General features: G+C 41.3%; 2 protein-coding genes across 8 annotated transcripts in view; both read right to left on the bottom strand.

Moving 5' to 3' along the window:
* The window catches only part of LOC114356376 (uncharacterized protein K02A2.6-like), a 341,613-nt gene that overhangs the window by 50,178 nt on the left and 264,784 nt on the right, over positions 1-26,651 (bottom strand). The window lies entirely within an intron of this gene.
* LOC114356375 (AT-rich interactive domain-containing protein 4B) overlaps positions 1-26,651 on the bottom strand; it is a 32,255-nt gene that overhangs the window by 2,363 nt on the left and 3,241 nt on the right. The window contains exons 6-23 of one of the 7 annotated variants that reach the window (XM_028309508.1): positions 26,069-26,162; positions 25,525-25,649; positions 23,194-23,356; positions 21,945-22,082; positions 21,322-21,449; positions 20,224-20,389; positions 19,223-19,395; positions 18,232-18,536; positions 17,089-17,176; positions 16,542-16,661; positions 13,630-13,732; positions 12,857-13,003; positions 12,631-12,673; positions 12,445-12,543; positions 10,490-12,368; positions 9,741-9,970; positions 8,929-9,129; positions 2,453-2,618 (exon numbers count right to left, since the gene is read on the bottom strand). In XM_028309508.1, the coding sequence (XP_028165309.1) occupies positions 2,453-2,618; positions 8,929-9,129; positions 9,741-9,970; positions 10,490-12,368; positions 12,445-12,543; positions 12,631-12,673; positions 12,857-13,003; positions 13,630-13,732; positions 16,542-16,661; positions 17,089-17,176; positions 18,232-18,536; positions 19,223-19,395; positions 20,224-20,389; positions 21,322-21,449; positions 21,945-22,082; positions 23,194-23,356; positions 25,525-25,649; positions 26,069-26,162 (4,368 nt within the window). Of the gene's footprint in view, positions 1-2,452; positions 2,619-8,928; positions 9,148-9,740; positions 9,980-10,489; positions 12,369-12,444; positions 12,544-12,630; positions 12,674-12,856; positions 13,022-13,629; positions 13,733-16,541; positions 16,662-17,088; positions 17,177-18,231; positions 18,537-19,222; positions 19,396-20,223; positions 20,390-21,321; positions 21,450-21,944; positions 22,083-22,701; positions 22,784-23,193; positions 23,357-25,524; positions 25,650-26,068; positions 26,163-26,651 lie in introns of those variants that run through there. The other 6 variants (XM_028309503.1, XM_028309506.1, XM_028309504.1 and 3 more) reach the window with 6 other exon arrangements.

Raw genomic sequence — 26,651 nt, 5'->3', positions numbered from 1 at the left:
CTTTTATGAATGAACCACGGACATAGTGTAGCCTAGTGAAATAACGACACTTTGATGTTATGTTTGACATCACTTACAACGGAACAATAATAAAAGTAGGATTTAAAAAAATGCAGAATAGACGACCGATGGGGCAGCAAGGTTCTGGAGTGGAGGTCACGTACCGGAAAGCTTAAGCGCAGCGTAGGACGTTCACCCACAAGGTGGACCGACGACCTTATAAACGTAGCAGGGAGGCGCTGGATGCAGTTCGCTATCAGTCGATCATGGAAATCATTGGGGTATGCCTATGTTCAGCAGTGGATGTCTTATGGCTGAAATTATGATGATGATGATGAATGGAAAAAAAATCGAATAATAATGTAGCGGCCGCACACGACTTTGTAGGTACATGTGAATCCCGTTTTACCCCCTTAGGGGTGGAGTTCCGTAAAATCCGTTCTTAGCGAGCACCTGGGTGGTTCTACTTTTAGAGTCCGTCACAAAAATAAGATTGTCCCCACAATAACGAAGGCTAATACTTAATACAAAATGAAGAAACTATCATTTATTTTATTTAAATAAAGTTAATAACACCTGTTTAGATTATCTAGTTACACTAAGTTTCAATTACAATTTAACTGTGTTAAAAAAATGACTTCAAACTTTTATAACAAAGCTAAAACGGCATGTCCCCATTAGGTGTTGCTTAGAACTATTACGTTTTTTAGAAATAATTTGTTGAAGCCACACAATTATTTTTAAATAAAAAGAGATATACATTGTTAAACATGGTAACTACAAAGTTTAATTTTATTTATCTGTAAAAATATATTTTTCTGGTGTGACGAAAGATTGTCCCGAAAATTGGAGTATCCATCGTCACGAACAGTCAAATATTAAAATAAGTTCTTAAAAAATACGTGAGTAGATCACGTTTTTTAGTAAAACGAAAGGCCATAGACCATAGAGTATAGAACGAAACTCAAATCAAGTGTTTAACATAGCCAGCTTGTCACTTCTTTTACATCAAGCACGAAAACGGGCGGCGTGTGTTTATTGGGCGTATCCTTAGTCACAGCGGTTTTTGGTATTTATTTAACGAATTTTAAATTGGTTTACTGTAAACATGATTTGTTTTTATGTAATCTTTAAGATAAAGTATAGTTTTCGATCCAAATTATCGTTATTTACGATTATTATTGATCTTTTTGGAAAATTGTATACTTCGTCACACGTATCCTTCGTAACAGGTGATCCTACATCTAAACGATGTGTCCTTTGTGCAGTTAGATAATATGTTAAGAATACTAAAAACACCTCAGAAAAAGGTATAAGAATTTTGTATTCGTTTAGTAAACCAGTTGAAGCAGTTTTTGAAATGATTTTTTTTCCTTAATACTCTTAGTTTCAGTTCCTATTTGTGTAGGTTTTTGCTGATTTTCCTTATATTTTTCATTATCTATTTTAGTAATAAGCAAAGATATGCCTGTACTTAATGAAAAATGGCTGAGACACTCATTAGTTTTCAAGTTAAATTGATTATTAATTGTTAGATGTCTACTTCATCACATTTACGTCTTCTTCGTAACGAAGAGTTTGATCTCGTCCCCTAATAAATATTATCTCTTAAACAACAAAAATGCGAGTGTAAACTCTTTTTGTAACTCATTTTATGTCGTGTAATACTTGGTTTTTAGTGTGTAATACTACTTTTTCAATATAACTTTATAAAAGAGAAAAATAATTGATTTTTGTTAAGTTTTAAAGGTGTAAATGTGACGAAAGGGACAAACTGTTGATTTTTATGGAATTGTTACCTGATTAAATAACGATTAACTACCAATTGTCCAAGACTGATTTAAGCTGAGATTTTGTAATAATAAATGCAAATATCTATTGAAATTTCTTTTAATTTATCGAGTTTTAAACAACTGAATTTCGTGACGAAGGATACATTTTTTTCCATCTTAGTCTAGTAAAACGCAAAAAAATATAAGTTTTGATAAAAAACTGAGCTGCTGGTCTACAGATACCGAATCTTTGGTAATTTTCCTACATTTCAGTCGTATGAAATGTACTAAATAGCTTTCTCTATTTTTTTTCATGGTTAAGACCTTAAAAGTAGAACGACCCACCTACGTTTTAAAAGGAACCCCCATGCAAAATTTGAGACTCCTAGCATTTTTAGTTTCTGAGATTTCGTGATAAGTGAGTGAGTCAATCAGTGACTTTTTGCTTTTATAGATATCGAATAATAGTGAGAGCGCTTGTAGACGTCCGTTTTTTCACCGGACGACGGACCGTCAAAAAACGGTTATCCTTTGTTTGCTGTCAATTTTCTCGCCGGACCTATGTCCGATGCATGTGCACACGTTCATTATAAACCATACACCACCGCTAAATCCGGTGAAAAACACGGTCCGTTATCCGGTGAAAAAAAACGGACGTCTACAAGCGGCCTGACGGGCACCTGTGTGGCGACATATCGAGGCTGCTGTCGGGCGTGGTGGGCGGCGTGTTGTCGACGAGCGCGTGGCGCCGCGCCCAGCCCGCGCCCTCCGCCGCGCCCGCGTCCGCGCCCGCCGCCGCGCCCGCGCCCGCGCCTAAGCCCGCCGCGCCTTCCGCACGCCTCTCTTCTGTGAAGTGGTGTTGGTATGTTAGCAAACACGGTAACAAATGAATTTCGAATAAGTTCGCCTTTTGTATTTTCTCTCTGGGTAATAAAATGTTTAATAAATAAGTATGTTATCATTTTCTCGTACTTTGCCAAATTTAAAAATGGCCTCATTTACTCGTCTACAGATTACTGTTTGATACAGTTACAAAAGTGAGATGGGAAAGCACTCGAGTACAGGGAAAAGCATGTATAAATTAGCGTTATGTAGCCTCAGCCGTAGTGCTTGCGTTGTGGTCTTCTGCAGTATCTCTCCCGCTGTAGATTGATTTCCACCTATGTAGATGTTTATATTTATTGTAATGCAATGGGGAAGGGATGGTTTCCTCGCACAGCAGTCGCTCGAGTNGTAGCGTTCTATTTCAACTAAAATAGATAAACACGGATTGAGCGACATTTTTATATGAGTTACATGTCAAGTACGAATACGATTACTGTGTGTCGAGGTAACGCCACTATAGTGTAACAATGACAATAAGAGGGTAAGTTTAAAATATTTAAGCCCACCCGAACGGACGATTCCGCCAGCTGCCAGTATGCTTGTGATCACGGCAGCCGAAAAATCAAGCCGCATACAAAAAATCCTTTTTTTTCTATGCGGTTATTATTTTTGATTTGATTTTGAAACAAAACACATAAAAAAGCAATGAAAAGCAGTATATCAGAAAAGATGGCTGACTTTGGCGGCTCGTAATTAGCTACCCAATCATTGTCTGGATATAAAATGTTTTTATTAGAATAAAGAGATATTAGATGTTCACACCGAATAAAAAAATCGGTTGAAAACACGCGAGAAAAAAAGAAGCAGTTTTAGGTAAAATTTCGGAAAATAATAAATAAATCATAAATATCAATAAAAAAAGTAGCTCATTTAGGGTCAAATGGGCGAACTTGTATTCAAAATGACCTTACTTACGAAGTTTGTGTAACATTCTACCAAACTCCTGTATATTTTATATTATTATCAGGGATCGAAATAGGTGGTATCAATTTATTTACCTAACCTTATCCGCGACGAGACGATTGAGCTAGATGAATCGAAAATTCCCTAGGAATAATTCCGATATTTTGTGGGGCCAATGAGATAAAAAAAACTCATATCTACAAACCAATGGACCAACGAGGTACCTTATAAATTACCAAAATCAAAATCAAAATTATCTTTATTTGTTTAGACTAATTAAATTAGTACTTGCAAATCGTCAAATGCTCTTAAGGAGCCTATACACCAATCGAAACGCAAAATGTACAAAAGTGATGTCAATCACATCACCCAATCACATTTCCAAGAAATTGACAGGCCCCTCTTTCCCACTGGGCACTTTGGGCACGTGCCCAGGGCCCCGCGACCGAGAGGGCCCCCAGTGTTACCAATTCTAAAAAATATTTATCTCTAAAGTTGTGTCAAAACCCCCTAAAATCGCCTTAATTATTGAGTTTTTGCCCTAAAAAATATTTACAGTAGACGCTTTATAAAGTTACGCTTTCGGGGGAAGCGTAACTTTAAATAACGGACATTCAGAGGCGTGATTATGAGATTTATAGCCAATAAATTATTAAATACATTAAATATTTCAAGTCAAGAAATAAATATTAATGTCTCTGTTGGCTACCATTTGTATATTTATCTTAAAAAAATAACAATAATAATATTATAAATTTAAAAATATGTATTTAAAGAGTCAAAAAATCCCTAAAAAATTTTAGACCCCTAAAAATCCAATCTCACTTATTTACCCCCTAAATCTGGGGGGAAAACCCCTAAGTTGGTGGCACTGGGGGCCCCTGTCTACTCAAAAGACCTTTCTCCAGATGATATGGGCCCCCCTTGATCTCTAAGTGCCCAGGGCCCCTAATAGGTTAAAGACGGCCCTGGAAATTGATAATAAATACGTTTTTGCTAATTACAGAATTTAAATAATCCTTTGTAGGTATTTTTGTTGTCTTGTGATTTCCTTTACCTAAGTGCGTTGTTTTATTATTACTAGATACCTACTAATACCTACATAAGAAAAAAAAATCTTATAAATTTATATAAATCTAGAATAAATAGATAAATAATCAGACAAAATAAATGTAGAAAAATAGATAATTAGCATCTTGTGTATCTATGTATTTAAATTATGTTAAAAATTATATAATGCCTATACTTATTTAAAATGACGTACTCAGATCACTAATTCAGCCGCCGAACTACTTTGAGTACCGAGTGTACCATCTGCGCTATAAATTCTTTATAAAAAAACAAAGGAGCGGAGCGGGCCGAAATGCGACACAGCCTCCCCGTGCGAACGCTAGTGAAAGACTGAGCTCCCGCTATCGCGCGGCCCGCGTGTGGAAATTACAGGGTATTTTGAATGCATGACACGTAATACATGATTATTGAAAAAAAACGAACAACAATTTTTTAGATCATAAAATTTTCTATCATTTGGTGAAAGAATCATTAAAATCGCTTCAGCCGTTTAGGAGTAGTAGGAAATTTCTTTGGTGAAATTAGAAGAAAGTTAAGATTTTTTTCTGTCAAAACTAATAGTTGTAACAAAAAAAACGAACAACAATTTTTTAGTTTAAGATATTATACATCTCACACATAATTTTTTTTCTTGTTTGGATCATCCATTTCGGAGGAGTAGGGATTCAAAGAGAGGTCTATTTTGCAGTTTCGCCTCACCTATCGCCTTAAAATGTTTGCGTTGTCCAGGGTAGGTCTAAACGGTGAGCAAATAAGGAAAAATTGCGATGGCTTATTTATTGCCTTTAAGGCGGAATAGAGTTCGCGGGGTCAGCTAGTTCTTTATAAAAGCTATACAAATATTCAAAATAGTGCTATATTTTTTTCCGACTTTCAAAGACTATTTCCTGAAGAGCATCTGAATTTATGTTCGATGCGAAAGTAGTTTAACATTAACTGACTGCTTCCGTGATTTAGGAACTGTTTAATTATACGGACTTTATGATTATCGTCGCTTTAAATATGATATCTCTAGTATGGTAGATAAATCATTGCCGTCTCTGGAGTAGTGAGTGGAACAAACGCTCTAGGCGCTAGAATATGGAATGAGGTGCTAATGCCTCACCATAAAAAAGGATGAAACCTAGTTTAATTAATGCGAAATATGACCGAAGGGTGTAGAAAGGAAATCTCGATCCAACTCGATTAAGTTTTGTGAACATGAAACTAAGACGTCATAAAAGATAGATAAGCACTCAATTGATATTCTATTTTATGCATTCATAAGGAGCGATTGATATTTGTTTAGGTTGAACAACATGTTAAATGTAAAATATTTTCAACAGAAATATAATTGAAGTTAGTTTGGTTGACCTCGGAGCAGACAGGCAAGTTTTATGTGGTTTGGAACCATGTGGCAAATGACTTGGCTAAGCTTTTGTTAATTAAACTATAGCCATTCGTCGACTAATAAAATATCTGTAGATAACAAGCCACACATTTTGTTTTATGCTTAATGAATCGCTAGCTTACTGTTATATTTTAGTAATATCCGTTCATACCGAAGCTACGCGCATCATTCAAAAATTCTAACATTTTGTAACATACTTCATTACATAAAAAACATAGTATAATTTTTAATCATAGATAGAACAGCGTAATTGTGTTTGCAAATAACTAATCATGATAAATCTTATATGATTTCGACAACTTAAATAATTCGAATAATCTTACTTGGGTCCGTTAATTTTCCCAATGATAAGTACCTATACCTATAAGAACAAGACCAAAGAATGAAATATTAAGAAATGCAATAATTACTCAATCCCATTCATCAGTTTCTTCAGCTTGCATGATCAAATCCTCGGTTTGACTAATAGCACCAAATAATCTGTTGTGCAGTGAGATAGCAGTGGACAGCGAGCCGGGCTCGGGCTCCGACAGCGTGCTCAAGACCGACTCCGACGAGGACTTCGACTAGGCTTCGGCCATAGGTAGAATAAGACTAGAAAAACTATGTACTACAAACGTAACCCGAAACCTAGAACTTAAACCCATTGAAATTATGGTTATTCCAATCATACAATTAAGATAGAGGAATACAATTCCAACATATTTGGTTTTATAATCACATCACTTTATCAGCAGACGTTTATTTTTTAAACTTTACTTTATCTATTTTCTTATGGATTTTTATTGCGTATTATATTTAATTTTAATATTACCATATTTATTTTATGTACAAATTAGTCTGTGTGCTGTGTGCGCCTGTGATCCTTAGTTTGTTTGGTTTGTGATAAAATAAATTTATTAAGTTGCATGTGATCTCAATTACAAATAAATTATGAAATCACCGAAAGCTTTTTTATTATTCAGCCTTTCAACGCACGGCGGACATCCATATTAATTTGTAGGGGGCATCCAAGTCAGTAGATAAATTAAAAAATAATGTAAACTGCAAAATATGTGACATGTGCAACTACAAATAAATATAATTAATTTCGCTTTAGAGAGCCTACCTAATCCAAGCTGCCACACCAAAAAGACAATCAATATTACCGTACTTTCGAAAATCTAACTTATAAAAACCTAGCTTTTGAAGGCCTAACTTCCGAAATTTATCGGACCGAAAACCTCACACTAGAAATCTTTATAATTAGAAAACCTAACACTCGAAAATCTAACACCGCACCGGTAACTTAAGAAAACTCAGTTTTACAAAAACCTAAAACTAAAGTTAGGATTTGTAGAAAACCTCGAAAACCTAACTCAAGATAACTTTCGAAACTGTTTGATTGATGTGTTATAAGTACATATTTATTATAACGAGATATTTTACCAGCCAAAGAAGACTACTAGTTTTGTTCGCATTATATTTTATTGAATAAAATTCTCATACCACTTTCTCTATACATGCTTTTCAAAATTATTTCTTGATCGACCAAATAAATGTATTCGACCAAGCACCGAGACGATTAGATAGCACGAAGCATGACTCGACTGGTCACGTTCAAAAATTAATCTTGATATCGATGTTTATTTCTCATGGCTATGGACGTGATAATGTCGGGATTATATCAAAGCTAAGCCTCCATATTTCATTTGTAGGGTGTCTACATTGGGTCCGCTTGAACTACTTTATAAATCTCTGGGTCAAAAAGATAACTCTTACAATTAAATAAAACTTTGATACAACCGTGTGCACATTGATCAATCATTGTGCACATTGTAGAAACGATGAAGCATTGGAATACACTTATCGATATCGATGTAAAGCCTGACCAGGAACATAAAAACCCTCGCCATGTTGCGGAAAACTAATGGTACTAATTTCTTTTAATGGCAATAGTATAGATGACCCACGCTGAACTGTCCCACCAAACTCAATGACAGGGGGGCGCTACCATCGTTCAACTATATGGTTTCCAACATGGCAAAAATATGAACCAGCGATCCGGTATTGACGGTGGCGCCCCACTGTCAATGTCATCGACAGGACAGTCCAGTATTTTGGAACTATAACTGAAAACTTCATTGATATGTCACCTTGCATGTCAGTCTATTGCTGTCAAAGTGTAAACAAACTTTATTTTAAATGTGCGCAATTGATTTTGTAAATTAAATTGCTAAAATCTTTTTATAGTCGTGAAAGAAAAGTGGTTCACAATATTGTGTTAAAGTATTTATCGAAGAGAAATATAGTTCCAAAATACTGAACTGTCCTGTGCATGACATTGACAGTGGGGCGCCACCGTCAATACCGGATCGCTGGTTCCGATTTTTGCCATGTTGGAAACCATATAGTTGAACGATGGTAGCGCCCCCCTGTCATTGAGTTTGGTGGGACAGTTCAGCATGGGTCATCTATACTAAGAGTTCGGACAATATTTTCATTGAATAATATTTCCGACAAGGTTGTCAAATTGACTGACATGTTTATCGTATAGTACAGTCCACTATGAAAATTAGCTGTGGTTTGTTTCAAATACCTATTTTAAAGTTTTTTGTCACTTTCTAAGTGTTGAATTTTATGGAATTGGGAAAGAAGTACCGAGTTTGAAGCGTTCATGAGCAGACATTGCAGTTGAATATTCAAGTTCTGAATTTGATTATTGATGAATAATAAAATAAATCCTACTAGCTCGATTGATGGTTTCATTTAATTTATTTAAACCAGGTTACGGCGGCGCGCACGCGAAGGGCATGTGGAGGCGCTGGCGCGGCGGCGCGGGCTCGCTGTCGGGCGCGGGCGAGCCGGGGATGGTCTCCTCGCACAGCAGCAGCGACAGGTCGCTGTGGTCCGGGAGGCTGCAGTTACCCTTGGAGTGCGAGTGGTGCGGCGGCGCGCACGCGAAGGGCATGTGGAGGCGCTGGCGCGGCGGCGCGGGCTCGCTGTCGGGCGCGGGCGAGCCGGGGATGGTCTCCTCGCACAGCAGCAGCGACAGGTTGCTGTCGTCCTCGGGCGCGGCGCTGGGGCCCGGCGCCGCGCGCCCGCTGCCCGCCACCACCACGTTCGCGCCTGCGGGTGCGCGAATCACTAGTGTTGTTGTACCATTTGTTGCTTTGTAAAATGTTTCGTTTCATTGATCATATTTGGATTATTGAAAAATAAATGATCCATGTAAGAGAGCATGCACGTATACTGTAAGTAAATAATAGTAAGATGTAAGGAACAAGAAATAAGCTTTAAAATCAAGTTTTTAAGACATAATACAGGTCATAATTTTCAAATCAATCTTACTGAATATCTAAGGCTTGTTATGTGGAAATAAAAAAATGTGGATTACCTCACGGTATACTACAAAACAAAGCAAGTATTTTTAAGTGATGTTAATTCATCCACAAATACACCGCCTTACTAAAGGCACAAATACCTGCAACCAATTTTCTTAATCATCGTAAAAATAACATCCCACTCTTGTTCGGTGCTTAAACTCTAGACTCTATTCAATTGATTTTTGTTTTTACTAGTGTATAATTACCCTAACATTGCAAAAAGAAATGCTGTGTATACCTGTAATTGAGGTCATATACGTATCATGTGTTAAACCATGTTAAAATGTATGAACTGTATTATGTATGTGACTTTGTTGGTGTACCTAATAAATCCCACACGTGGTGTATACTCACTGTGCTTGCGTTCGTTCTTGCAGGCGTCTTCGAGCATGAGCAGTGACTCGCCGGCGCTCCACTCGCCCGGCGATTTACCGGCGTGCAGCGCTGTGCGCGCCACCGCCGCGAGCGCAGGCGGCGGCGCCGGAATGACGCTCGCCGCCGCCGTCCCGCCGGTATTCCCGCGGGAGGCCTCCGAGCTACCCCCGCTTCCCCACTCCTCTACCGATAGCTTGTCAATTATTAACCTGAAAAAGCTATACTTGAAAATGCTGGAGAAGGGATCAAGCGCCACAAGGTTTACTTGCTACATGGGAGGTATAAAGTAATCAGGATTTACCTAATAGTTTTGAGTTAATAAAAGGTGTTCAGATTATCTAAGGTTTGTAGCTCAGAGCAGTCGCCTGGCAAGCAAAGGTTACTAAACTGGGCAGTAGGTAGTAAATTTTTCCAGGGAAAGTCCAAGATATCAGGTACATACGAGGTTGTCTTCTAAGGTTGTGAATGGCAATAATTTTGACATTACGGGATTTACGGGACTAATTTCACCTCTTACCATTGTGGGATATGGTGATGGTGTCACTGCAACTTTGTGTAGCCATATTTTGATCGCTAACGAAACTCAAGTAGTGAAGGTATCTACATCAGGACTATTTACTGGTAAATAACGTTAGCACATTCTATTCGCGTGGCACATTTAAAATACATTGAAAATGTAGGGGAGCAAGTATACTTTGAATAAATAAATTGTTAGCGTTGATACTTACCTCCTATCCGAATCGTCAGAATCACTCGACTCGCTCCTGTCTTCAGCCGGGAACGGCGGCAGCGGGATGGTGGCTGCGACCGTCGCCGCCGACTGGTTGATCTGGCTCGACAACTTCTGTATCGTGTCACTCAGCACTTTGCTGGTCTTGGCCTGGGGCGGGTCGACGCAGACGCTCTTCCGACGCTCGAGTAAATTCAGCGGGCTCTGAAGCCGCGGAGGCGTCGGCTCCTTCGGCTTCACCTTCTTCACGTCCGCCAAGTCTCGCTTCGCGTCGGTCATGTTCGACGGCTCGCCGAACACGGGATCGGGTAACTCCGTCGCACCGAACTTCTTAAGAGGGTCGACCCTAGCCAAGGGCTTCAGCGGTTCTGGCGGCTTGTTCGCAGCAGTCTTAAGTTCGGGCGCGACGGGCGATAGTTTGCCCTCAGGCTTCGACAGTTTTAACACGTCCTTCGGCGTGAGCGGGCGGTCCTCAACCGGTGGCGGCGACATGGACAACCTTTTAGCGCTATTGATCGCCTTGAGGAGTTTCTCGGCGATCTTAGGGCCTTCAGATTGCAACAGGAATGCGGGTGGCGGTTCAGGTAAGACGTCGATACGGGCAGGACTATCGGGCTCGGATTTGTCCTCCTCCGTGTCTATGAGGGGGCTGGAAGGAGGCTCCAGTTTCGAGGGACCCACAGTTGGTTCTGGATCTAGTTTTTTTTCAATCTTCAATTTGGGACTGATGCTGTCTTTTGGAGGCTCAGATTGCGGTAGTGGTATTGAAAGAAGTTTTATTGGATCTTCTTTTTTAGGTTCCTCTTTGTCAACTTTAATAACTTTAGGTTCCGTTGAAGGATTGCTGTCTACATTTGAAATGGGTATGATATTTATGCTGGGAAGTTCCAGTTTTTTCATTGGCGGTGTTTTTTGTGGTTCTGGCAATTTGTCTTCCTTAACCTCATCTTCAGGCTCAGGAGTAACTTCTTTCACTTCTGGCTTTATCGGTTCGGGCTCTGGTTCTTTGATTTCTTCTTGCACTTCTGGCTCCGGTGTCTTAGGAGGCTCCATTTCAGGCGCAATGGGGCTCGGCTCACGATCATCTTCTTCATCTTCCTCCTTCATCGTGATATCTTCGGATTCGTCTTCAGAAGATTGCTCGTCATCTGCTGGACTATCAGGAGAATCGTCTATGAGTTCCCTCAGTTTTGACACTTTGCTCTTTTTGGAATACGTTTCCTGGTTTTTGGCTGGCGTGAATCCTTCGAAGATAGGACCCGAGCTACCGTCGCCGGGGAACGAATCGTCGTCAAGAGAGAATAGGCCGTCTTTGGAGTCATCCTCGGGACTTTGTCTGCCCGGCGCGTCCCGCGTGGCGCCAAAGTCCCTGAACGGCGACAAAGACGGCGACCGCAGCGACGACGGCCGCGGCCTCATGGGGTCCTCGGATATCTCCTCGCTGAGCGATTTAGATAACGTTGAAGTGTATTTGCTGGGAGAAATGTCGTCAAATATGCGATGTGTGCGTTTCTTTTTCTCATCGTGCAATTCCAGTTCGAACGGTTCGGGCTCTTTGAATTCATAAACGTCTTCCGGTTGCTTCTCAGGCTGCGGGGGTTCGGCGGAGGGACCGGCTGCTTGAGCTGGGACGAGCGGGTCTTTGTCGGACTGTTCTGGCTTCAGTTCTTCAGGTTCCTGCTTGACCGAGTGCAAGCCTTTTAACTCTGATCTTATTTCGTTTAGATCATAGTCCCGACCCTGGTGGCTAGTCGATGGCCGAGGTTTCTTCGCTGGCGAAACCGAGGTAGGAGTTGATATTGTCCTCACAGGCCTCTTGCGGGGTTTACTTGAACTACTGCTGTCACTCGATTTTGCATCTTTAGATCGGGATGGAGCTGTAACAATATCGAGTTGTTGAGATTTGATAAAAATGACGATATGGAAGTTAAGGCAAAGTAATTGTATACTTACTTTTTGAACCACCTTTGTCATCCGAAGATTTTTTAGGCGGCCTTTTAACGCTTGCGTCACTATCCGAGTCACTGTCAGTGTCGGATCGTGCTGAAGATTCTGGAAAATTTAAAGCGCATTAAAGATAGTGAAAATCAAAATGCGCAAGTGAGAGAGAAGCAGTAATGTGAAGAACAATTTTATTACCTTCAGTTCTTTTTGATCTCACGCGCCTGCTAATACTGGTATTCTGTAAAACAAAAAAGTTGTAAGTCTTCAATAAAAGGGTTATTTTATTTTCATAAAGAATAAGTTTTTGCTAGTCATTTGTTTCTTAAAACGTTCCTTTTTTAAATAAGCTACGCGCGTATTTACTTCGATAAAGTTTTTGCTCCTCATTTGTTTTTAAAACGTTCCGAATTCAAAATCGCACCTTCTTATTCCGCGCCTCGTGCTGCGTGACGTTTAGCGCGATGCGCTGCGGCTTGATCCACTCGTCGTAGCGCGTGTTCCAGCCGGTATAGTGCACTCGCAGCATGCCCTCCGGCGACACCTCGATCACCTTCGCCTCGTACGTCACCTTTTGATGAAGTTGCGACTATGTATTAAACGATACGTGCAACAACGTTTGAGTTGAGTAACATAAAAGAGAAACTTTTTATGAATGTTGAATAGGCTAGATGACAAAATTTCAATTATTTGTCCGTCAGACAGATAATTAGAAAATATTAGACTCATATTTTTTATTTTCTTTCATAATTAAATACTATCAGTGCTACATCGAGTTGAAATGGCGCGATACGGCATGCTTGAGTAGAATTTTTACTCAAAAGTCACGTCACGCGACATTTCAACTCAATATAATACTGTAATTATTGGATTATGGAAAAAAATAAAAATATGAGTCTAATATTTTCTAATTATCTGTCTGATGGACTAAATAGAATTTCGATTTAATTACCCAGTCATCATCCCTATTCAGGGTGAATTTTATGATGTTAATTTGGATGTGCGAATCGAAAACTTAAGGTATAAGAAATAGCAATAAAGACAGGTATCAGAGCCCCTGCACCGATCTAGGAAATCGAAGCCTCGAGTTGATAGACATAAACAAAAGATTCAGATAAACATTTATACTATGTAAGAAATAGAAAATTCTATTTAGTTACGAAATAAACTCAAATCAGTTTAAAAATAAAATCTTACCTTAGATTCAGACTGCGTCGGTCCATAGTATACTTTTAGTTTGTCTCCCACTTGTGCTTTCACATTGGTTCCACCAGAACGAGTCGGCTCATTAGACGACGGCCTATCGAAGAAAACAATAATGTATTGTATAACAGTATTTAAAAAAAAAAACAGGTTTACATGGGTAAGTGAGCGCGCGCACGTTTTGTCATTATATCAAATCCATGGAGATGTATGGAGGCACGTAATAATGACGAGACAGTCACAGTGAGTCACCCGTGCGCGCGCTCCTTTAGTATAGATAACGGATCTCTAAAGCCCAGAACAGACGGCCCAAGTAACACGCAATCTGTATATTCACTGAAGTTAAGATTGATTTACGTTTTAAAGTCAGACTATCACTTTAAATCAGTTTTGACTTAGTTTAAATGCTTTTGAGTAGAATGCGGTAATATTTACAATGCATGAAGCTATTATATGGTCTAAAAAAAATAAGTTAATTGGCTTATAATCATACTAAAACATTAATTACTTTTAATATACAGCACCTTTAACAGCATTTACACTAACACAAAGGTTAAAACCGTATATTAGTAAATAAGAAAACCTAATGCATTAAATAAACGTTGTCGAAATATTCTATAGTGCATTCAGATATATTAACACATTTTACAGATTGAACGCATTTTTATGATCTTTTCTTATGCTTATTTACTGCTCAGCATTAGCCAAACATTTACTAAAGTTTTAGCTCTGTTATCTTCTTATTTTATTGTTACTTTAAAGCTTTTAGCACTATTTAGATAAATAAAAAAAATATTTTATTACTTTAGGTCATAATTTGGCCATAAAACCACGAGCCGTATGATTATATTCATTTGTGCGTTAGTAGGTCCTGTATATTCATTAGAAAATTTATGTCGAACGTGTCACGTTATTGACATGAATAAACAGTGGAAAAAGACTTAAGGCCGGGTTGCACCAACTTACTTTAACAAACGTCAAAAATCTGTCAAACCCCATACAAAAAACATCGGTTATCGTCATAGTTACGGTCAAAGTTAGGTGGTGCAACTCAGCCTAAGAGAACAGGTGGAGTAAAGAGAAAGATAAAGACGGAATATTCAAACTTTATATTTGGTTTAAGAAATGCAAAACGTGTTCCAAAAAATGATACACCTCATACACAAAATACAGTACAATCGGTTGTTGTGTGAGTCAAGAAGTTCCGTAGAACATTCCTTCATCCCTTTCGGTCGTTTGCACTATTTTAAAAGGCATCTGAAAAAAAAACAAATAAGCTTATTTATGACTTAATAGAGAAGTAGTTACCTGAATTCTAAATAATTACCCGTATAACGCATACCCTTAAAAAAACGACTACAGCAACACTACTAACTAGTTACAAAAAGTTCCTTTAAATTATTACTATTACAATGAGCGAAAAATAAGATAGGTAGCTATATCGTGTTTCATTACAAATTACATTTGTAGTGATAATGATTTTATACTTAACACTTGTCAAACTAGGTACCTACCTAATTGGAGACAGATAAAATTGAAAGACGTGGAGTAGGGGATCATGACGTGATTAAAGGATTCTAAATTATTGTTTCGGTACCCTGATTAACACTAAAGCAATCCATTTTTATGACGTTTAAACCTAATGAACATTATAACATACCTAAAAAGTGTTACAGTAATGCTAAAGATATCACTTAGATATTTTATATGTAGGTTGAATGACTTAACCATTTTCTTTTTACTATAATAAGACTGACAACATTAAAAGACACTAGTTGAAAGTTTAAAACATTAATATTATCTGACGCCATTTGCTTTCTGTTTTCTCTAACATAGAAAATAAAATTATAATACACATATGCATGAAATACTACTTATTATCCTTTTCTTACAAGCGGAGTATCGATAGAAGCAATTTTATAAGTTAAAATTAATCAAATCGTTAAAAAAATCACAAAAAGTGTCATATGTCGATTCTAAATTTGTACCTATTTTATTAAAAAAAGGATTTCTGTGAGGGCGCGTGAATTATAAACCACAAACATATATATATTTTCACATAAGACTAATACTCCCAGCTCATTTTCATTCTTGAAACAAAAAAAAAAGATACTTACCTTATGATAAATTATTTTAAATAAAGACATTAAAACATCTCCTCACAACACCATTGCACTGCAATACTCTAAACGAAAAATAATCAAATCGGACAATAAAATGCGATAAGTTTTTTCGAATACTTTCAAACAAACAAAATAAAACGTTCAGCCTTAGAATAAAACGTAACTTTGGCATTGTAATTCTGAAAGCTGTTTCAAAGCTGTACTAACATCTAATAAAATGCTTTTTACATTAGAATATGCTGTCTAACAACTTTACTAATGTCTGTCTTCAATAACATTATAAGCGCTGGTTAGCAGCACTAATAATATTTAATAATGCTCAAAGCCGTATTATTTGGGGCCCAAATTGCGCTTACAAGTCACTTATAGACTTTTATACGGCTGATATAGTGCTACATATGCTGCTCATATACTGCTCTGCACGTAGGTTCATGCTGTTGTACGCTTCTTATAATTGTGTTTTGTGTTACTTGGGGGTGAAACGCAACTGAAACGAAACTGCAACTGTTAATTACTTTTGAGTTGCATCTAAGTTTCTGCCATAGCGTCCGTTGAGAATCATTAGAAAGTTGCAGTTTCGTTGCAGTTGCGTTTCACCGTGTGTTCTGGGCCTAAGTGAAACATGGTGGTATTTTATGCAGTTGTGATAGGGGAAATTTAGCAACAAAAATATATTTGCTGTTGTGAGTGCTATTGCGATATTTGCTGTAGAAGAATCTACATCTATCTCGCTTTGTCGCCAGTCGGCTGCAGTACGAGTGAGAGAGACGGCGGTGTACTCACTCAGTGTTCTTCCTCTTGCGCGGGCGCTTGCTACTGTTAGACGCGATGGTGTTTCCACTGCTGGCCGAGTTAGCACTCTGGCTGCGGCGGCTTTGCATCTTCATCTTTGTTGGCCCGCATCTGACAAGTAAAATGCAATTTAATATAGCTCTAGAAGATGTGTTTATTTGAAAGTAATATAAACAAGGACGTTAATTTTGTCTCTTCGGTCCTATATAATAAAACAGAATATCATTACGCGCGTTGTTTGGCGACTATCTGAACTTAGCCAAGTGTGTTCAGACCTGCGCACGTACACGAATCGTACACGCCTCGGAAGGACTATAGGCACGTACAGGCTATGGACGTGTAATATTGAACGCGTGCGTGCTTGTCACGTGTTAACACATTTTAAATTATTAATAGAACAAACCAACAGTTTGGTTTTACAACGTGCTAACTGATGCTTTTTTGATGTTATATTAAAAAAAAAACAGAAACCTTTATTACTAAAACATCTCGTATGGGTTATGAATTATGATATGACACAAAGAGCGTGGATATTTACCTTGAGGCTCGTCCCGAGCTGTCGCTGTCTGTGGAGACGTGTGGTCGACGCGACGCCCGCGATATGGCCGCGCCTGTACTCTCGCCTGCTTACATAACAGAAGTAAGTAAGTTACCATAGTTACTTACATCTTACATCTAACTGCACGTCAGATATCTCATGACAGTAAAATAAACGACAAAATTATAGTTCATCGGTTTAGACTAACAACAGTCTGCATATTTTAAAAATCTGTCAGACTAAACAATGAAATACTATTTGCACTCTTCATAGACACCTACATTGACCGGCATAAGACCGCGGCAATGTCAAATTAAGTCCGCCACAGTACATTTCTCAAGTTCAAATAAATAAATACACGGTTTCATAACTGCACAGCTGTTGTAAGTTAAGTAATTAAAAATTAAATAAAAAAATATTTTTCAAAAACAAGCTTTTAATGCTCTAAAAAGAATAAAATAAAACAAACCCATCAACTTATTACTTTACTCAATTTATATGATTAAAAGTACTCGTCAATACGAATCAAATGAGCCCAAACTCGATGACATTGTGTCGTTTTATTGCAAATTTCCTATGACTACCTTGAACTACCTTCCGGCTCCATCATCAGACCCTGGTTACCATGTAGGATTGAAGTACTCGTCAATATAAATTAAACGAGCCCAAACTCGACGGGGTTGTGTTGTTTCAGTGCGAATTTCCTATGAACACCTTCCGGCTCCATCATCAGACCCTGATGGTTACCATCTATGATTAAAGTACTCGTCAATAAAAATTAAACGAGCCCAAACTCGACGAGGTTGTGTTGTTTCAGTGCTAATTTCCTATGGACACCTTCCGGCTCCATCATCAGACCCTAATGGTTACCATACAGGATTATAGTTCTCGTCAATACAAATTAAACGAGCCCAAACTCGATAGGCCTGTGTCGTTTTATTGCGGAGTTCCTATGACTACCTTCCAGCTCCATCATCAGATCAGCTCCGTGTCATCATAATATTGCATTGTCATCCGACTTACACATGCATGCAAAATTCCAGCTCAATAGAAAACCGGGAAGTGGGTCAATTTTAAGTTGCAAGATTTGACGACAGACACCAGACATGCGAAAGTAATAAAAAGCTTGTAATAATTACTTACTTTTAGAAGACAGAGGCCTTCGCTTGGGCGTCCTCTTATCGTGCGAGTCAAGCTTGACAGGCAGCATGCTGCGTGTCTTCGACTGAGAGCGCGATTTGACCACGGGAGCTTTCTCTTCGCTGGTGGTGGAACCCTTGTCTTTCTCTCTCTCCTTTTCTTTTTCTTTCTCTTTCTCCTTTTCTTTTTCTTTCTCTTTTTCCTTTTCCTTCTCTTTCTCACGCTCTCTTTCTCTCTCCTTTTCCTTTTCTCTCTCTTTTTCTTTCTCCTTTTCTTTTTCTCTCTCTTTTTCCTTTTCTTTTTCGACCCTGAAATAAAGTATCAGTGTTTATAATGAACTGTAGTATGAATCTTTAATATAAAAAAAAATCATTAGTTAAAAGTAATTGATTGTAGTCAATGATATTATAGAACTATAGATATGTTACGTTCATAGAAATTACGATTTTAATCCGTGCCGAGGCTATTCCAAATTACACACATTGACAAATGTAACTGATAAGTGAAACAAAAGATACGAAATAGCACGCAAATGAAAGAGAAAGCTATAGTTTTAACGATTCTGCACTAACTAATCTATGTCCGCAGCGCACGCATCCTTATCGCTCTAACGTCAAAACAAGATCGCTTTCTCTTTCTTAACTTGAACATGGCGCATGGCGTCTTGATTGTTTGCATAAATAATTGAAAATATAAATACTAAATAATTTTGCATAATCACATGTGGTAAGAGATCCCTTGTATTTTGTTTTAGAGTCATAATTGGTACACTTTCGAAACACACACGATGGCATTTTTTATTTATTTTGGTAAGAACACAGGAACTTACGGTGTGGTACGCACGCGATTGCGCACGACGCAGGCCACACGAAGACTAAACACAAGACGTCCCAATTGGGACGTATTTGAGTATTCACAGCGCGAGCGCTTATAACATATCTGCTTTTGTTTTTATATAATATCATTGATTGTAGTCCTATCCTTATAAACTTACTTAGGTGTAGTCGTCACAAGTGGCTGGTTATCGGCGCTATCCTCGTTATCACTGATGCGTGGTTTCTCTTTCGGCACTTTTTCTTTTTCTACCTTGTCTACTTTATCTTCCTTTTCACTTTTGTCACTCTTCTCTGTTTCGCTCTTATCTGAGTCTTTATCTTTTCCACGTTGCTAGAAAAAAATAAGAGAGCTGAAATAATATTACAAAAATACCTAATTCAGCTTTAGAAAATTCGTAAAAAAGAAAGATTTTTGTGTATTCAGCAATAAACTTGTTTAAAATTGTAAATATTCCTCTCATTATTTATATCATACAAATAACGACATGCGACCACCGTGAGTCACCGTGAGATTGGAAAAACCACGGCGCAAGGTGCATTCCGACGCATGACATTTCACAATTTAACACTTCGATAGATTGTAATCTACCGAAAAATAATGCTTTAAATTGTAAGCATGAACCTGTTCAAAATCTTTCGACAGTTTGTAAACTGTCGAAAGATTTTGAACAGGTTCATACTGAGATTTGTAAATCTCTAATTCTCGCGAGTTAGATTGTAATTTATCGGTTTTAACAATCTTACGGTGACGAATGCATCTTATGAGTGTGAGTGTATACAGTTGTTGCGATTCACGAAGGCGTGTGAGCTTTACATGTGGTGGCTCGCTACTGTTCGTTTTCCAAGTTTTGATAGACATTACACTATCGTTATGTGCATGTACACGTACACGTACACACACAAATAAAACTCACTCGCCTTCGTAACGTGAGTTGTAAAGGTTCAGCCCAATCAACGCGATCAGCGATGGCGATTAATGCATTTCAAGGTTCAGTCAAACCAACGCGATCACACGCGATCAGCCGGCGTGCAGCGATGGCAATCAATGCATTGAGGTCTGGTCGCAATCGCTGCACGCCGGCTGATCGCGTTGGTTTGGCTGAACCCTAAATCTGATCACCATCGCTGCACGCCGGCTGACCTTAAGAACTACACATACTAGTGTGGGCGTGCCGGTAGGCGTGGAGCATGCGGACGAGGAGGGCGGCTGCTTGTCGCGGTCGCGGATGAGCGAGCGGCCGGCGGGCGGCGTGCGCGCGCCTCGCGGGTGCGCCACGAGCGTCACGCCCAGCTTGCGGTAGAAGTCTTCGAAGCTGTGCAGGAACCTAAACAAATGCAAGGCTGGAGTTACGACGACAAGAAAGTTAGGAACCTAGGCAGCATTCGGATCAAGACGACCGCGACGCGAGACCGCGACTCGAGACCACGACCGGCGACCGCGACCCACTGCTTTATATGAATTAATAGGAAGTGCTGACGGATGCAAACAACCGAGTCGCGCGACGTGTGGGCGTGGCCTGCCGGCTACTTGCGTCGCGCGACTCGGTCGCTCACAAGGCAGTGCCGTGACGCGACAGATGCAAAATGGCAGTGTTTTCTTCGCACGAAGACGAAATTTTAATAGAATTAGTAAGATTCGTATGGGTCGCACGACTCGTGTCGCGAAGATTCGTAAGTAGCTGTCGCCCTGCGACCTGCGACCGGTTGCCTGTCGCGGTCTCGGGTCGTGGTCTCTCGTCGCGGTCGTCTTGATCCGAATGCTATCTTTACGGAAGAAATACAAGACTGCAGTTTGACTTTGACGACGTGAGTTTTCTTGCGGCTTCAGCGCGATAGCCAATCGGCTGCTGCACTCTCTGGTCGCGTCGAATGTAAAGTTTATTATCAAAGCTACTAAGGTAATGTCTTGAAATCATATCTTCATAAATACAATCCGTGTCCAAAGTTTGAGTTAGTAAAGCAGCATCTTGTAGTCTCGAAAACTTTGTTTAGTCAGAGTACTATAGTTCTAGCATTTAACTCTGTCAGTGCCTGAGGTTGGGAGTGGCACGGGAAGGGCGATATTGACGTATTATGACGTGACGTCATACAATCTGAAATCTCGCTGACGTTTGACGGTTTGACCATCACAAAATCACCCTCCTATGTTGCTCCTATACCTCAGGCACTCACTGAGTTAAGCGCTAGTTTAATTGAATTAAAACGGTATGATTTATCTCACCTAGAATAACACAACTTTTAGTACAAACATACTTACTTTTTATAAGCCTGCTTGCAAAGATTGGTGATACTTGTTGTGACTGGATGGAAGCCCATCTTATCAGCTATCGTCTTCCACTGATTCTGATTTGTCACTCTGTTGTATCCTCCAAGCTTTTGCACAACCTGAATAACAAAACAATACATGTTCCTTTACTACTAGATTCAATCTGTGATTTCGCCGCGCGAATTTTGACATATACAGGTAGAACTTCTTGGAGTATCAAAAGATCAGAAGCACTTAGTTTCTTGCCAAAAGCATAACATGAACTTATATATCTTTTTGATTTTCATCCCCTATCTCTCCCCTTTCAAAGATTTATTTTCGCGACGTATGTCACTGTCACGATGTATTCATCCCCAAGGTGGTGAGATAGGCGCGAAAATATACCAGATAAAGCCCGGTCCGTGAGCACGTAGAATTTTGTCCAATGACCCCTAGCTACCCATCCTTATCGCTCACGCGTAATTATGTTGCTATCGCGCTCGCACACTCACTGCGGGCGCCCGTCGCACAGTCGCGACAGCAATATAATTACGTGCGAGCGATAAGGATGGGTAGCTAGGGGTCATTGGACAAAATTCTACGTGCTCACGGACAAGACTATAGACAGTACTTACCCTGAACAATCTATACAGATCGATGTCCCTGTTGGCTATCGTGGGGTTCCTGTTGAGCGGCGTGCCGCGGTCGTCCATGAACTTGTATAGTTGCGCCACGAAGTGGTCCTTCTCTTCGCGGGGCTCGTCGTCAGAACTCTGTTGAAATAAACAAGTCACGTGTGATTCCTGTAGTCACATAATATTGGTGATAGGCAAATGACAGTGTGAACAACTTTACAGAAGATCGTTTAGGTCAATTAATCTAAACAAAAAGCATTTGCAAATTGAATTCAATCCGACTGGTAAGTTACTTGGAACAATGACAGGCTACTATCAATTTCTGAATCTAGATCCCAAGGTATTGAGAAAAGAACCAATACTCATATACAAAGGTTACATAAACAATCGTACATAATCGGTAGTGTTCCAGGGCGCGTTATTTTAAATGTTTAAACCAGGGCCTGTTGTTACAACACTAAATAAAAGGAACAAGGACACCAGGCACCAATATTAATCATCTTATCGAATGATAGAAATAAAGGGAAGCACAAAAGTTCCCAATGGGTCGAGTGCACTACGTTAAGACTGCCCGCAGACTACAGACTTTTACTCGGCCGATAGTTGGGTCTGATTCTAATTCGTATGAGGAATCGGCCGATACCAATGTGCGCACTTTCGTACATGTCCATACTGGTTCGACCCAACTATTGGCCGATAAAAAGTCGGTGGTCTACGCCTAGGCTAAGGCGTGGTTCTGCATAAGATGAGGTCATACGTCATCGGAGGTGTTCCGGGGCTCGTTGAACAGCGTGTCGCGGTCCCAGTGCGGCGGCAGCACGCCGTTGTTGAGGTACTGCGGCTCTTGATCCAGGAGGTATAGACCAGGGCTACAGCCTGTTGTTACGACACACTATAGGGGAGGGGGAGTACATAACATACGTCATCGGAGGTGTTCCGGGGCTCGTTGAACAGCGTGTCGCGGTCCCAGTGCGGCGGCAGCACGCCGTTGTTGAGGTACTGCGGCTCTTGATCCAGGAGGTATAGACCAGGGCTACAGCCTGTTGTTACGACACACTATAGGGGAGGGGGAGTACATAACATACGTCATCGGAGGTGTTCCGGGGCTCGTTGAACAGCGTGTCGCGGTCCCAGTGCGGCGGCAGCACGCCGTTGTTGAGGTACTGCGGCTCTTGATCCAGGAGGTATAGACCAGGGCTACAGCCTGTTGTTACGACACACTATAGGGGAGGGGGAGTACATAACATACGTCATCGGAGGTGTTCCGGGGCTCGTTGAACAGCGTGTCGCGGTCCCAGTGCGGCGGCAGCACGCCGTTGTTGAGGTACTGCAGCGCCGCCTCCACGCCCGCCCACTCCAGCGGCGCGCTGCCTTTGCGGAACTCGCGCGCCTCCTTCTTGGGCACCGTGTAGCTGTGGGAGAATAAACAATTAAACCATCTAGCTAGAGTATTCTAGAGCAGGGTTTCCCAAACTATAGGTCGCGACCCAGGCGAGCGAACATTGAGTGGGCCCTGTCTGTAGAACGAAACACCCATCCAACCGCTGGGCAGCGGGCGAAATTTCCTATAGGTGGGTCCCGAGTTTGGGAACTTGTATTAGACGAGTCGTAGCCCAGACAACTTTGGGAACCACTGTTCTAGAGTATTCACAATTACTATCAGTCAAGCTGCAGAGAAGTCACACAAGATTTGCACTAGAAATGTTCTAGGGCATGAGGGTCCTATTGGCAAAAAAGCTGCAGATTCGAGAATCGAGATACAAGATTTGAACAGATATAAATAGAAGTAATAGAACTAAGGCGGTTCATGAACAATATTTCCCGCGGTCGTCTACTAAATCCCGTTACACGCATGAGCTGCTCACATTATTTTTCAATAGACCAGCATTTAGCAATTAGTATTACATACATATAGACTCGAATCTAATAACAGCGTGGCATCAGCTTTACTCACTATCTGCCGTATTTGAACGAGCGCACCGGGTAGTAGGCCGGCTGATGTATGTCTCAAAGACCCCCTTGACCGCCGAAGTAATTGCTATGCTAGGTATCATGTACTCACTATCTGCCGTCCTTGAAGGAGCGCACCAGGTAGTCCTCCTTGACCTTAATTTGCGTGGTGGGCGCCACAACGAGCGCGGGGAAGTCCAGCTGATCTATGTTGTCTCAGAGACCCTGTGATCGCCGAAGTAATTGCTATGCCGACAAATGTATGGGCTTATCGCGTAAATCGATAAAATGGCGCGATAAAAGCTTATCGCGGCGCGCATCCTACTGGGTTTGATTGTGCTCAAAACAGCAGTAAAAGGTACTCACAATTCTTTCACTTTGATCTGCGCGGTGGACGCTACAACCAACGCGGGGAAGACCGGCTGATCTATGTTGTCTCAGAGACCCTTTGACCGCCGAAGTAATTGCTATGCTAGGTATCATGTACTCACTATCGGCCGTCCTTGAAGGAGCGCACCAGGTAGTCCTCCTTGACCTTGATCTGCGCGGTGGGCGCCACAACGAGCGCGGGGAAGCACACTAGCACTACGCGGCCCACGTGCGGCTCCCGCAGTCGATGATTTTAGACGACAAATGTATGGGCTTATCGCGTAAATCGATAAATTGGCGTGATAAAAGCTCATGGCGGCGCGCATCCTACTGGGTTTGATTGTGCTCAAAACAGCAGTAAAAGGTACTCACTATTCTTTCACTTTGATCTGCGCGGTGGGCGCTACAACCAACGCGGGGAAGACCAGCTGATCTATGTTGTCTCAGAGACCCTGTGATCGCCGAAGGAATTGCTATGCTAGGTATCATGTACTTACTATCTGCCGTCCTTGAAGGAGCGCACCAGGTAGTCCTCCTTGACCTTGATCTGCGCGGTGGGCGCCACAACGAGCGCGGGGAAGGCGCAGCACTACGCGGCCCACGTGCGGCTCCCGCGGTCGATGACTTTAGTCGACTAATGTATGGGCTTATCGCGTAAATCGATAAAATGGCGCGACAAAAGCTTATCCTACTGGGTTTGATTGTGCTCAAAACAGCAAAAGGTACTTACTATCTGCCGTCCTTGAACTAGCGTAGCCGGTAGTCCATATTCTTCGTCGTGTCGTCCCTTCGCCCTTGCTCTAGTCTGACCTATGGTTGATTGTGTTCAAAGACTATCATGTACTCACTATCTGCCGTCCTTGAAGGAGCGCACCAGGTAGTTCTCCTTGACCTTGATCTGCGCAGTGGGCGCTACAACGAGCGCGGGGAAGGCCGGCTGGTGCGGGCGCCGGCGCTCCGCCCCGCCCGCCGCCTCTACTAACACTACGCGGCCCACGTGCGGCTCCCGTGATCGATGACTTTAGTCGACAAATGTATGGGCTTATCGCGTGAATCGATAAAATGGCGCGATAAAAGCTTATCGCGGCGCGCATCCTAGGCCTACTGGGTTTGATTGTGTTCAAAACAGTAAGTACTCACTATCGGAAATCCTTGAACGAGCTCACTAGGTAGTGCACATCCTTTAGCGCGACGGGTTTTCGCTCTCGCTCTCTTGACCGACCTAAGTTTGACTGTGATCAAAACAGTATCATGTACTCACTATCGGCCGTCCTTGAAGGAGCGCACCAGGTAGTCCTCCTTGACCTTGATCTGCGCAGTGGGCGCTACAACGAGCGCAGGAAAGGCCGGCTGGTGCGGGCGCCGGCGCTCCGCCCCGCCCGCCGCCTCTACTAGTACTACGCGGCCCACGTGCGGCTCCCGCGGTCGATGACTAGTCGATAAATGTATGGGTTTATCGCGTGAATCGATAAAATGGCGCGATAAAATCTTATCGCGGCGCACATCTACTACTTCGCCTACTTGCTTTGATTGTGTTTAGAACAGTAACAGGTACTCACTATCGGGCATCCTTGAACGAACTCACTAGGTAGTGCACATCCTTTAGCGCGACGGGTTTTCGCTCGCGCTCTCTTGGCCAACCTAAGTTTCATTGTGTTTAGAATAGTAATAAGTACTCACTATCGGCCATCTTTGAAGGAGCGCACCAGGTAGTCCTCCTTGACTTTGATCTGCGCAGTGGGCGCCACAACGAGCGCGGGGAAGGCCGGCTGGTGCGGGCGCCGGCGCTCCGCCCCGCCCGCCGCCTCTACTAGTACTACGCGGCCCACGTGCGGCTCCCGCTCGGCGCTGTCGGCCTTCACGCGCCGCGTCGGGCCTTCGCCCTCGCTTTCGTCCGACCTGAGATGAAAATAGTCAACTGAGCATCATCATCATCAGCTTATACAGGGCCGGACCGTCAGTTTAGGGGGCCTTGAGCTAATATGTACTACTTAGGGGCCTACCTTATTAGGTATAGAACAGTAAAATATTAGACTTAGTTGTGGGGCCCCTTGAATCCACGGGGCCCTGGGCTGAAGCCCAAAAAGCCATATGGTAGATCCGGCCATGAGCTTATAGCAGCTGGCTTGTGTGCACCACGATAAAATCGACGATTATAGACGTCAAATGTAGTGGATTATCGACTAAAATCGATAAAATGCCTCGATAAGATTATATCGTGGCGCGCAATTTAGGTCACTGCTTGGCTCTCACCCTGTCTCTATCGTGTCGCATCTATCTTCTGCCAAAGACTTTTCGCCACTACATCTAGCAAGAAGGCATCCTAATTAATGCAACCATAATGACACCATCTTCCATTTTCACTCATGAAACTGTTTACACCAGAAT

This window comes from Ostrinia furnacalis, unplaced genomic scaffold (genome assembly GCF_004193835.3).
Source record: "Ostrinia furnacalis isolate ACB-3 unplaced genomic scaffold, ASM419383v2 OfSCF2800, whole genome shotgun sequence".
NCBI classification, from domain to species: domain Eukaryota; kingdom Metazoa; phylum Arthropoda; class Insecta; order Lepidoptera; family Crambidae; genus Ostrinia; species Ostrinia furnacalis.
This window is presented reverse-complemented; position numbering and strand designations above follow the sequence as displayed.